The 13,897-nt window shown below is 42.9% G+C and overlaps 1 protein-coding gene across 5 annotated transcripts in view; it reads right to left on the bottom strand.

Annotated features, from left to right (window-relative positions):
- RIMS2 (regulating synaptic membrane exocytosis 2) overlaps positions 1–13,897 on the bottom strand; it is a 611,329-nt gene that overhangs the window by 234,233 nt on the left and 363,199 nt on the right. For 4 of the 5 annotated variants that reach the window (XM_015407292.1, XM_015407291.1, XM_015407295.1 and 1 more), the window contains one exon: positions 1,023–1,091. In XM_015407292.1, the coding sequence (XP_015262778.1) occupies positions 1,023–1,091 (69 nt within the window). Of the gene's footprint in view, positions 1–1,022; positions 1,092–9,302; positions 9,330–13,897 lie in introns of all 5 variants that reach the window. The other variant, XM_015407290.1, reaches the window with a different exon arrangement.

Genomic DNA, 13,897 nt, shown 5'->3' with positions numbered 1-13,897 from the left:
GAATGCTGCAGATGTAGACCTGTCTCTAATGGAATAAGCCTGAGAACAGTCTGGTAAGGGTTGATCTGCTAACTGATAACAGTGGGAGATGGTAGTGGAGATCCATTTAGACAGTTTTTATTTATTTATTTATTTATTTGGATTTGTATCCCGCCCTCCTCGAAGGCTCAGGGCGGCTAACAGAGGCATAAATGCCAGATTACAACAATAAAAACAGTATAAATACAATAATAACATACTATAATTAATTAAAATTCTTAAAAATAGATTTCCGGTGCTCTAATACTTACTTACTCCAAATCATAAACCAAGATGGTGTTCTAAGATGTTATATATCTAACCAACAACAGCAGTGTACATCCCCACAACCCTGTCGTCCCCTAGGGATGTCCCGCTCCCTCTGATGATACCCGCACCAACGGTGATGGTGTGCGGTGGTGGGAAGGCATTGATGGAATGGTGGCGGCAGTGGCTCCTACTCAAAAGCCTGGCGGAAGAGCTCCATCTTACAGGCCCTGCAGAACTGCACAAGGTCCCGCAGGGCCCGGATCTCCCCCGGGAGCTCATTCCACCGGATAGGAGCCGCCACCGAGAATGGCCTAACCCTGGTCGTAGCAAGTTTTCCACCGGATAGGAGCCGCCACCGAGAAGGCCTAACCCTGGTCGTAGCAAGTTTGATGGTCTTGGGGCCTGGAATATCCAGGAGATTTTGGCTCCCTGACCTTAGTGCCCTTGGGGGAATATGCGGGGAAAGGCAGTCCCTTAGGTATTAGCCATTACCTCAAGCTTCCCAGGATAATAGATCCATGACCTTAAGCCCCTTCTCCCTTACTACGGGGGAGATATGAATAATCAAGACAAGACATCCCAGGATTCAAACAACAACAGTTCGACAGCTCACATGTTCCCATAGCAAGAGGAAGGAAGAAAGAAACTGGAAAAGGGTGAACAAAAGATAATTCCAGGGGCAGGGGAGAGAATAACATCCAAACAGACCAGTTTTGTAGTTGTAAATTCATTACCTGATACTACTCCTATTCCATCATCACAATCATAGTCCGAGACTTCACTATCACTTATTCGTTTGGACCCTACAAAAATAAGAGTTATTATAGGATTAATTACACATAAACGTGTTATTTAAAAAAATGATAACCATTTGTAAGACTCAGTAGTTTTGTATGTACAAAACTTGTTTCCCACAAGACAAATAATAGATCTCAACACATTGAGAAAAAGTAGTATTTTGAATATGAAAATATTAATGTGGCAAGTACTGTACTTACTGAAATAACTAGCTTAGTCATCAAAAGCTGATTGTATTATTAGAACTTAAATGTAAGAACAAAACAGTATAGGGCTTTGAGTTAATTTTACATAGAAATGCTTATCTTTTCCTTCTCCTCTGTTTTCTTCTCAGAAGGAGAGAAATATAATCCAATGGTTTACAAACAACCACATTTAACGATTTGTCAACAGTCCAAGAATGTTAGGGGGAAGGAAAGCACAACTTAGTTCACCTCAGCAATACAAATAAGGTATGGAAGGACTAAAGAATATAGCTGGAAGAGTTGGTGAACCCAACTGAAATAAAGATACTGACTAGTTCAGAGCCTTCACTTAGAGAAGTCTATCTCTGTCCTCAGATGAGCCAAGAGGAAAGGTGGGGTATAAATGTTTTAATAAATAATGTGTGATTCCAAATACAGAAGAGTAAAGCAAAAACACGGGAACACAGAATAAGCTCCTCCACCGTTTCTGTTCACAGAGGATCAAGAGTACAATGTCAACTAAAACATAACATATCCTTGATAAATAAGTCCTTTTCCTCAAGCAGGCTTTTGCTTTTGACAGCACAACTGTCTGGTGTTTAGTTACAGCCTTGTACCTCAGGTTATTTCATTTAATCTAATTTTATCACAATATTGTGGAACTAGATTTACGTAACTGCAAATCATATACTATTGCCAGCCAGTACATTTCTGTTTCTTACTAACAGTCTCAGTCTAAGAGACATGGCAAAAATAATCTTCCTGTTTTCAGCCATTATTAAAGGAACAGGAATGGGCCAAAGTGTCATGTATTCCAAGACAAGCAAATTTCTGCTGATGCCCTTCATCATGGCTTGGTGTTTATAGTTAAAGACAGTCAAGATTTCTTTATAACCAAGGATGTGAAACCATGGTGTTAAGCTAACCATAAATCTTAGTTTAGAAATGAACCCTATTAAAGTTAATCATGGTTACCTTTGGTATAGAGACAAACTATTGTTAAGATGAGGGAAGGATATGAGTATTAATGAAAGATGGGTGTAGGTTGAGGATCCTACACTTGAGATGAGACCATTAATGGATTAATTTGTATCTATGCACTCTTTATGTGATGTGAAATGAAATGCCTAGTGTGGGCCCACAAGGACAAAGGGGACAGAAAGGGCTCTATCAAAATATATTATTATTACAAGTTTATGTTAAAAAGTAATGATAATTCCTCTCAAAGTCATGATTCAAAACGAGTACTAGTAAATACCAAGCCTGATTCTCAAGATAATGATCAGGACAAAGAATTAGCTTTACGTATGGTATGTGTAGCCTGGGTTAGACAATCTCGTCAGATCCCAGAAGTTAAGCAGGGTCAGCCCTGGTTAGTATTTGGATGGGAGACCACCAAGGAAGTTGGCGATGCAAAGCTCCCACAATTGGATGGCAAGGTTGCAGAGGCGTAGGGAAACAGTGCCTCCATGTCTGTTGACATGAGAGCGCTGTGGTGTTGTCCGTGAGGACCGTGACACATTTTCCCTTGATTAAAGGTAGGAAGCTGGTGATAGCGTGTTGTATAGCCAGCAGTTCTAGGAAGTTTATGTGTCGCCTCCTCATCTGCGCGTCCCATTTGTCTCCAACAGAAAGTCCCATGGAGTGTGCACCCCATCCTGTAAGGGAAGCATCCGTCGTTATGGTGACTTCAGGTGCCAGAGGGTGGAAGGGCGCTCCCTGGAGGATATTTGAAGGGACAGTCCACCAAAGTAATGAGTCCTGTATGCTGGGAAGAGGGGATATGACGACGGTGTGTGCATTTTTCGACAGGTCGTAGTTGCGGATAAACCAGAGCTGTAAAGGGTGCATTTTGAGTATGGCAAAGACAAGAGCTGACGTAATTGCAGCCATCAGGCCGAGCAGCCTCTGAATTTGGAAGGCCGTGACGGAGGGTTGGGTACAAACGATGGTGGCTAAGGAAATGATATCTGTTGTCCTGTCGTGGGGCAGGTAAGCCATGCATGTCTTCGAATCCAGTATTGCGCCGATGTACTGTATTCATTGGACCTGACGCAATTGAGACTTTTCTTGATTGACTCGCAGGCCCAGATTGTCCAATAGCGCCAGAGTCTTTTTGATGTTTGAGACCAGGGCATTGCTGGAAGGTGCTACCAGAATCCAATCGTCTATAAATGGGTAGATGAAGATACCACGGAGACAGAGGAAAGCTGCAACCACAATCATAGTCTTTGTGAAGACCCTTGGGGCGCTGGACAGGCCGAATGGAAGGGCCACATACTGGTAGTGCTGTTGACCAATTGCAAAGTGTAGGTATTGGCGGTGGAAGGGGTGGATAGTAAGATGGAAATATGCGTCTTGGAGGTCAAGGGTGGCCATCCAGACGTGTCTGCAAAGCAATGGCATGATCTGTTGTAGGGACACCATGCGGAAGCGGTGGTAGGTCACAAAAACGATTCAGTTCCCTTAGAGATAATATGGGTTGAACGCCTCCGTCTCTCTTCGGGACTGTGAAGTATCGGGAATAAAATCCTGTCCCTTGGAGGTGTGGTGGTACATGTTCGATGGCTACCCTTTTGCAGAAGGACGGACACCTCCTCGAGGAGAGGTGGGGAAGGGGGCGTGGAGACGACGACAGGGGTATTGGGGTTCTTTGCACTTTGGACCCTAGGATTGTTGATTTCCACATCTTCAGGCACTCACCTGCCGGGCTTGGCATCATCAACTGCCCATCCTGAGCCTGCCCATCATCTCGGTTTTCAAACTTTCCACCCTCCTCCGGTGCTAGAGCATCACCCATTTTGCACTTTGGACCCTAGGATCCACAACTTCTGCACTGATGGGCAGGATCTCCCCTTGTTTGTATCATAGTGGCAGCCTAACTACATCACCCAAATGGACAGAAAATTCCTTCTCTCACTAGTGCCCTTTATGGTGGAGGTGATGCTGCTTGATAGGAACCCTCAATGCAAAGTGTGAGAGTGAGTGTGTTGTGATTATGGCATTGGAGTAGGACCTGAGAGACACAGGTTTGACTCTCCAGTCTACCATGGAAGCTGGCTAGGTGAACTTGGGCCAGTCATGTACTCTCATCCTTATCTACCTCACAGAGTTGTGAAGATAAAATGTAGGTAGCAGAAGGGATGACCTGTATACTTTTTATTTATAACTAGAAATAAGGCCTGTTGTGGAAATAAATACAACGAGCTCTAGAAAGAGGCTCTGGGTGGGTGCCCTGGCCTTGGGCACTCAGCGCCAATTTGCTGTGGCAACCTCAGCAAGGAAAATTACCATTTTCTCCAGGGGAACTGATCTCTGCCATCTGAAGAGATCTAAAGAGTAATTCTGAGTGATCTCCAGCCCTCCCCTGGAGATTGGCAACAATGGTTCCCCAAGAGGAATTGGAGGGTAGAGTCTATGGCATTGTACCTGTCTGAGGTCCCACTCCTCCTCAAACCCCACCCTCTACAGGCTCCACTCCTCAAATCTCAAATCTCCACTCCTCAGATCTCCAGGAATTTCCCAACCCAGAGGTGCCAACCCTATTTCCTTCCCAGCTGCTGAAATCCGTATGCAAAAGCACATCCTTAAGGAAAGCTCCTCTATTAGCATGTCACAGCCTGGGAAACCCCTACAAGATAATTAGTCAGCCCTACCCCACCTTCCTGAGTACATATAAATTACCTGCCTACCATTTTTCTTCTCACGTTGATACAGAGAGTACTCCATCCTTATGTGTTATATCTCTGAGGATGCCAGTCACAGCTGCTGGCGAAACATCAGGTACTACAATGCCAAGACCACAGCCATACAGCCCAGAAAATATACAACAACTAATTGTGATTCCCTTTTAATGTAACTTGTTCAAGAGTGATTTTAAATAAAGTTCTTAAAAGACATTGAGTGATCCTTGGCTGGGACACAAGGTTTTTTAACCAAGACATGGAATAACTAAACTTCTGACCTCGTTCCATTCAGAAGACTGGTACCTGTACTGAATAATCATTGAAAAGACTGATCATTGAAAGTGGTTTCCATGTGCCTGTTTTAAGTAATGCCCTACCATGGTTGGGAGTAACTCTGTAGTGCTTCTTTAGGCCCCCACTGGGGAGAAAGGTAGGGTATATGCAAGGTAAAGGCACAATATAAGTGAAGTAAGTAAATAAATAAACTCTGCAGACTGAAATATATTCTTTTCCACTCTCCGTCCTGTAGGATGACTGACAGTGCACTGTTAAGAACCACTCCAGAGACTCAGCCCCAGATAATAGACCTGAACAAGAGGGGACCTGCAACAAAATGCTGCGTAATGTGTTGTGCTTTGTTTTGTATCCCTATAAGGCCAAGGAACATGGAAGACATTAAGGAAGCATCACAGAGCATCTCCTGCAGACTGCAAGGGTGGGAATTACTGGGCACAGCAGCAAAATGTTCAAAGCGACCCTGTGCATCAGAGACCACAGCAGCTGGTATTACCACTCTAGCATTTAAAAGGTTAGGGCTGCCAAACAAACTGATCTTGGTTGTCTGGAGATCTCCAAGTGCCACCTGGAGCTTAGCAACCCTATCCCAAGCCTAAATATTAACACTCATTTTCCTGGCTCATGCCTGCTGCTTCAGATGTTGACCATGTGAGAGCAGACAAAGTATGAGATCTCTGGAGCCTACTTAGAAAAGAGAGTGAGGGGAGATTTTAACCTAGCTGTGGGATTTGTTATCTGTGTCAGAGGCGACTGGATTGCCTGCAGGCTCCCCATCTCTCTGCCCGCTCCCACAATTGCCCCTGCTGCAGCTGCAAAGACTGCAGAGACATGGCACTCTGAGCCGCCGCCACCACACAGGAGCCAGCATGTGAGCCCTTCTGGAGAGCAGCAGCATTGCTGCAGCTGGGGATGAAGTTGCTGCTGGAAAAAGCTGCTCACGCCAAAAAGCTCCCCCCCCCACAGGGCCCAGGCTTCTCCACCTCCCTGCTTCTCCTGCAAGGTGCGCGCTGGCAGTTTGGAACAGCTGAGCCTCAGCTTCAAAGCAAAGCAGGCGGAGCAGGCAAGCTGGCTGAGTGAGGCCGGGCACAGGAGAGGGAGGGAGAGAGCAAATGGCAACAGCAAATTTATTAGGCAACTTCTTGTCAGGAGGGCCAGGCAGGCAGCCGGCACAGGACTGGGGAACGCGGCTTCAAGTCTCTGCTTCCCAATGTCTCTGCTCTTGCTCTGCAGTCCTGGAGTGCGGCTGAACCCTTCCATCCTCCCTCCAACCCAGATTCTCTCCCCCTCCACCCCCCTTCCACTTCTCAGCTCTGTGTTCCACATTTCATTTCCTGTGCACACTCCCTTGCTTCTGCCCTCCCCACACATTGACTCCTGAGACCCTGAGTTTCTGTGGGAGTGAGTACCATTGAGGGGGAGGCTCCTTATCCTCCACAGGAACCCGACAGAGCTGATTGCAGCCTTGGAAGCCTCTGCCTGAGTCGAGTCCACCTGCAGAGCCTCACTCTACAGTCAGAGATCTACGGGGCAGTGACGGTTTCAGAGGTGGCAGTTTGTGCTGCAGGGTGGACGGCTGGAGCCACGAGCGCCTGTCCTCATGGCGCCAACAGCTGCTCCCGGCATTCTTAGCAGCGCCGTATGCAGCCACACAGCTTCCCTTGTGCCCCTGAGTGTTCTACAGGGATCTGTAAGTAGAGAATGCCATTTGACTTGGGGGGGGGCTTTAAGTATCCCCCATACACTTTTTTAAACATGTAAGATTTTTCTGCACACCTGGCGAGTGCCCCAGGAGTGCTGAAAGATCTCTTTGCCCCCTAGGTGCCTCGAATCTGTGGAAATAAGTATCTGCATGCACAGTATCCCTTGGCTATTAGTATATAGATAGGATTTTGAGCAGATCTGCTTTGGCTCTCTAATCATAGAAGCAAAAAACTCACCTATATATTATCTATTTCTGAAATGTTATTCAGATGCCTTTAATCTTGTCCATAATGTCTGATGTACTCAAACTTTTGCTGAATTCTTCCCAGCCATCTTACATTCTGTCTACTGAACTTGCAGCTATGATATAGTATAAGAAATACTGTTGCCATTCTGTTTCAGTGAAGCATTGATTGTTTTTGCCTCTGCACTACATTGCTGACTTTCATGTTTGCCTTCATTGTGTTAAACAATGCAAGCATTTTACATTTGTGCTTCCCCCCATCTTTTTCAGTTTATCTCATCCCTGTGCATCTTCTCCTTTCAGAAACAGCTGCAGTATTTTCCAATTCTATTCACATTTTAGGAGCAAACTTTGCCCCTTCATCTAACTTGTTAGCAGAAATGTGTATGGGACTTTTTCATATTTAATTTACTTTAGTTTTAAAAATTTTGATTCAGAGTCTGTGTGACTGGAATTAAAGGGCAATGAGTTCATTATTGCATTCTGTTTTTTCCACTGGTTGCACTGGGATGCTCCCTGCCTGATTTCAGACAAATAAAAAGAAAATTCATGCTTACAAAGGGAACACATGAAGTTGAGGCAGTGGGTTTTCCTTTTTCCACGAGAAACCTCAAGTGGAGTAGATGTGTCTAGGGATGAGCATGAACTGGGAAATTGAGATGTTTCAGTTTGTAGTTTGTGGGGCCCCATGAACCACGAACCTTCACGAGCCTTCTCGTTTATTGAACCAGTTCATTTCATGAGGTTCGTAATGCTGTAGAACATCAACCTCACAGCAAGTCTCTAGCTGACTCTCTTCTACCCGCCCTACAAGTTTGGTGAGGATTAGATTTAGGGGAGGTCAAGTTACAGCCCCACAAAGCAGGTTCCCTTAGGAAAGTGCTCTCTGGGGAAATCACAGCCACAGGTTCAGGAGTGTGCCAATGCCCCCTTGCAAGCTAGAGGCAAAAGGGGGGAGGTTTAGCACAGGAGGGGGTGGAAAGTTGGAATACCAAAACGAGGGGCAGGCTCAGGACGGGCAGCTGATGATGCAAAGCCTGGCGGGTGAGTGCCCACAGGTGGGGAAGTCGAGGTCAGCTGCCCAATAGTCAATTCAGCTGCCCATCCTTCCCAATAATCTCTCTCTCTCTCTCTCTCTCTCTGTGAAATTTCTTTCTTTGAAGATTTTCCAGCAGCAGCTGGATAAGTATATGGTATGCACAAGGCTGTAAATAATATAGAATATCTGTAAATGGTACACAATTAGTTGGAACTGAACAAATATCTGAAGGCGAAGAAAAAATATGTATTGCAAGTTGTAGGGCTATAAAGGTATGTGTTATTTATGTGGATTAAGATAACCAAGGCTGGTGATTTGTAATCTGATAGTCTATGCAGAAATTGAATCAAAATTAAAAGGTATTCACTAATCTCAGACATTTTACTCATATAGTTTTATACACTGAAATACTTCCAATAAAAGAGGCACAGTACAGAACAGTAGTACAATTAACTTCTAACAGAATTGTCACAAACTAGCTTAATGTGCACCTCATATGGGGATGAACCAAAGTACTGTGAGCAGAGCAAAAGATGTGGAACAGGACTTCCCACTTTCCACTGCAGCCCTCCGATGACCCCAAAACTCTGCTCTGGAGGGGGGGGTGTCAGACAACCCTCATCAAGAACATGACAAGGCAAAGTGGGGGAGAGAGCTACAGTTCAGGAAGGAATTCAGGAATTGCCTCTGTACCTCCACTAATGAAAGTGTGGTTAGACGGGTATAAGAGCTATCACACAACAGACCAACACATTTGGATCCAACCTACAGTCAGTATATTAACAGTAATACCTTTAGATGCACCTTTAGATGGAAGCAGAACAAATAGAGTTTTTTAAAACCACTAACGTTTTCAGCAAGATGTGTACAATACTAAGCAATAAATGCATACAATACGATTACATGGACAAAGGCCTATTTCTGAAAGCAGAAAAATAAATTCACAGAGCAAATTAGCAATTGAACTGGTACTTAACAGGTAGCAGAAGCACATCAATAATATAAAGCAAAAAACAGAATATATGTATATAAGCAATAAACAGTTCAACATGCTTAAAATTTACCTGAATTATATGAATATAAGCCTTTATCTGGAAAACAAATGTTAAAATGAAGTGATTTCAGAAAAAAGAAATGTGATGTCTAAACATGCAACAGGGATGTATATAAATGGAGACTTAAATATTGATAACTGCAAACACAATTCCTGTATGAAAGACAAATCACCGCTTACCTCACTAAAGCTTAAGAACTGTGCAACAGAATATGTTTTGTGTAAGTATTATATTACTCTCATTTTATTCTAATCTTGAATTACATCTGCTGGACTAAGGTAGGAATGCTACTAAATTTCTTCTGACCTGAAACAAATGATTACACTGTTTATGGCTTTCAGGGGACTGAAACCTCTGTCTGAAGGGATATGAGAATCACTTCCATAAAAGATAGTTTCAGAGGGAAGCCATGTTGGTCTGCAGTAAAAGAGCAAGATTCAAGTCCAGTAGCAGTTTATAGACCAACAAGATTTCCAGGATATAAATTTTTGAGAGATCCTTTTGTATCTGATGAAGGGAGCTTAGACTCTTGAAAACTCTAAGGAACTACTGGATTCAAATCTAACTGTTCCATAGAAGAGTTTCCACATTCTAAGGTGGGAAGGAACCTACAAAACGTTTTCTTTAGTATGTTTCCAGATGCTGTGATTAAAAATTAAACACAGGCACACCATGGGCCATTTGGAGCTAAACAACATATAGTTCATGGGTTATCTTTTGTATACCAGGAATTCCTGAGGGGAAGAGTACTCCTCAGTAGTATAGAAGCTTAATGTAAAAATACACTTTCACTTACTGAAGGTAAAAGTTGTTTGCATACAGAAGTCTTGAAATCACACAGAAGACACAGTTAAATAGAGGTCCAATGGCACTTCAAAGAGCTAACAGAATTAATTCCAGCATAAACTGGACTTCTGTTTAATTTTACTATCACAGACAAACACAGCAAACATTCTGGAATTTTTACCCAGGAGACATACTTTCAGTCTGCTTGGGGTAATGCTGCATAAATTGTTCTTCATATTGAAAAGCCCGATAAAACTTAGGATAGTCAAATACATCTACGAATCTTTGTTGCACCACTCATAGTTTTATTTTCACAGATACATTGTGGGCATCTCCTTTAAATCTAAGCACAACCATATCCAACTTTATTTTCACAAAATCCTGAGATGAATGCAATAAATTCTTTTTTTAGAAGGGTACTGTTGAACAATATGTATCATTTTGGCTTTGTCAGGATGTATGTGATTTTCAAAGTTCAATATATATACAATTTCCATCTGCAGTTTGCAGCTGGTAACAGTAAGTGAAATGGGGTGGGTACACATTATAGTTCAGTCAATACTCTACAGACACTGAGGGGGGGGGGAATCCTTGAATGTGAGAGACTCAGGTTCAAATTCCTGTTCAGCCATAAACTCCAATTAGTTAGGTAGGACTACCATCTATTGAATATCCCTAAATTAATGCTACTGTTCCGGGAAAACAGATAAGCAGGAAGAAATTTTTCTCGCCAGATTTCAAATACAGCCTGACAAGGTGAAAGGGCATGAAGAACTGCAGCAAGTATAAACAGCTGCAAAATCCTACCAATCCACTCATTCACTCAAATCTACCTCTCCAGGATATCAGAAACACTTTGAAGCTTGAACAGGTCAATTTCCACCTGCTCTTTGGTATTTTTTTCATTATAATTGACTCTCTAAGAGCAAAATGAGCATCTCCAGTCCTCATTAGACTGGTGGAAGGGCACCATTCTTTTGTATTTACAGAGTAATATTTTTCTGCATACCTGGAGACTCCTCTGATTATGCAGAAACTCCAGCCCTGTCTCCAGAGAACCTTAGAAATAGACCCTAAAAGCCATGAAACTTGCTATGAGAGGAAAGATGCAAGGGGCCCAGATATCTTATCTGTGGGTGGCCCAATCAATCTGAACTATCCATTTTACAACAGATACAATAAACTGGGGGACTATCAAAAATCATTGGGGGGGAATAATTTAGAAATGTCCTTCTGATTCATAACCAAATTTTCCCTTCCAGAATTTTGTAAGCTCTTTGGGACCTGATGACAAGTCCCCACCTTCCAATTCCCACCATTTTTTCTTTCCTTGGAACAGACTAGCAGTTGCTCTTAATATTCCATGCTCAGTCTTCATCAGGCCTTTTCAGCCCATTTGGTAATTTACAAAGCTGCATCTTATCTGCAGACTTTAGAAAGATCAGAATATGTAGAACCCCCTATGTTTTCTGAATCACCTCACTTTGCTGCTTTCATGTGTTGTCTGCTTTAATTTTAGATATCATAATAAGAAAATGATCACATTAATTCACCAGAACAAAAGTTGACAGAGATAGAACTTGCACTTTTCCCTAGGTTAACCCACAGAAGATCTTATATTGCAGATTCTTTTTTTAGGATTGTTTAAAATTAAATTCACCTACAGTTTCAGGGAATGACTTGTCATGACATTCTTACAAATTGAACCTATTTGATATAATGCCATATGAACTATATTATATCAGAGTTTGAGAATTCTAGCTGTGGTTCCAAAACCATTTGTCTGGTATTGCCATTATTTGTTCTGGATATTCCAGACAACAATGCTGTCAACCTATTTCATTTTAGTGTTTCCTTTAACGTTTTCCATCTTTTTTTAGCAGTTACAGCAATTCTTAAAACGCAGTTGTAGCACAAGAATGTCCCATGTGGACAGTCAAAGTAATACTGAGGTTTCTCAGGGTTATTATCCCCTTAAATATTGCTGTCTTCCTTCTCCTTCCAGTTTAATTAATTCCTGATTATCTCAGTATTTGTGTATCAATTGTAAATTATCAAGTCCTGTTCTGGAGTCAAGGGGAGGTGCTCATAATGTTTTCTCACTTTGTAGTGAACCCAATTTCTTAATCATGCTATTATAATCATGAACAATAAAATAAAATACAAATAGTGCTATTGAATGATTCAAAGTTAGCAGAACAGTACTTGATCTTCCAGGCTCTCCAAGGAAACCATATCTCATAATTTATATTAGTTTGTGCATACCCCAAGAGAACAAACAGTCTGAGGAAAGCAGAAAGTAATTAAGCAAACTAAAAATCAGGGAATAAAATACCTTTGTAGGGAAAAGTAGAATCATTGCTTAAGGAGACTTAGTTCTCAGTAGACATATATTAGGAATGTAACTTTTATAGAGAATACTGTTCTATGTTATGTGGAATTTAAATTTTCCATGAAGCGGAATGAAAAGAGCCTTACTGGGGAACCACCCTAGAAAAAGGGTGATAATAAATTCTGAAAGATTACTATTGGAGATGAAAATGTTGCTGTCAAACTCTTCTAAAAATCTAGAGAGAAATGTAAAATTTGAAATATTCTGTGGTTCAGATACAATCTGCTGTAATCTTTTTAATTCTTCTCTAATGGACTACGTTTTGTTCACCATTTCTGTAGCTTCAGGCACTTGAAATATAGTTTAATATCCCTATATCATGTTAAATACTATCTTGTAACTTAGATAATTTATCCCAAGTTACAGAACAAACATCTGTATTGTATTTTTGAACAGAAACCACTCAAACATGCAAATCAACAAAAAAAGCAGGTTGCTTACCAGTAACTGGTGATCTTCGAGTGGCCATCTGTGCATTCACACCCATGGGATCTAATGCGCATGTGTTGGATCGATCGGTGCTGTAGCAAGCTCTTTTAATGGATTTTCACGCCCAGTCCCTCGGGCATGCGCAGGAACCCCACCGCGCATGCCCAGAGGGGTGGGCGCGGACATCCCGCCAGTTCCTTCAAACCGCCGCAAATCAACCCCTATTCAAAAATGTAGAAGCTGACAGCAGCGGGGAAGGAGGGCGGGTGGTGTGAATGCACAGATGACCACTCGAAGATTACCAGTTACTGGTAAGCAACATGCTTACCTTCGACGTGGTCTCTGTGTTTCACACCCATGGGAGATTAGCGAGCAGTGGCCTACCTGGAGGAGGGTGCTGGCAGGTCTTTTACTGCGTAGCCGAAGACAGAATGTGACGTCCCATGTTGGTATTGGTGTTTGTACAGATGTCTAGGGCATAGTGCCTTATGAAGGTATTAGGCATGGCCCACGTAGCAGCTTTGCAAATGTTCGTCAGTGGCACTCCCTGGAGGAAGGCAGTGGAAGTCGTGACAGCCCTGGTAGAATGAGCCCTGATAGGGCCAGGCAATGGCTGTTTGGCGATCTGGTAACACAGACGGATGAGACCCACAATCCACTTTGACAGGCGCTGGGCCATGATGCGAGTGCCCAGACGTGCCGAAGCGTATGAGACTAAAAGTTGTGAGTCCCGCCTAGTTGGGTGTGTTCTATTGAGATAGAACAGGAGAGCCCGCTTCACGTCCAAGGTGTGTAATAATTTGTCCTCCGCTAATGATGGATTTGGGAAGAAGTCAGGAAGGAAGACCTCCGACTGCAGGTGGAACGTTGACACCACCTTCGGCAGGAAGGAGATGTTTGGGATGAGGCGGACTCCATCTGGCAAAAATGACAGGTAAGGTGTATTGTGTCGGAAAGCCAATATTTCTCCCACTCGTCTAGCTGAGGTGATAGCAAT

Source organism: Gekko japonicus, unplaced genomic scaffold (assembly GCF_001447785.1).
Source record: "Gekko japonicus isolate JY-2015 unplaced genomic scaffold, Gekko_japonicus_V1.1 scaffold119, whole genome shotgun sequence".
Taxonomy (NCBI): Eukaryota; Metazoa; Chordata; class Lepidosauria; order Squamata; family Gekkonidae; genus Gekko; species Gekko japonicus.
The sequence above is the reverse complement of the archived record's forward strand: the minus strand, read 5'-3'. Positions and strand labels throughout refer to the sequence as shown.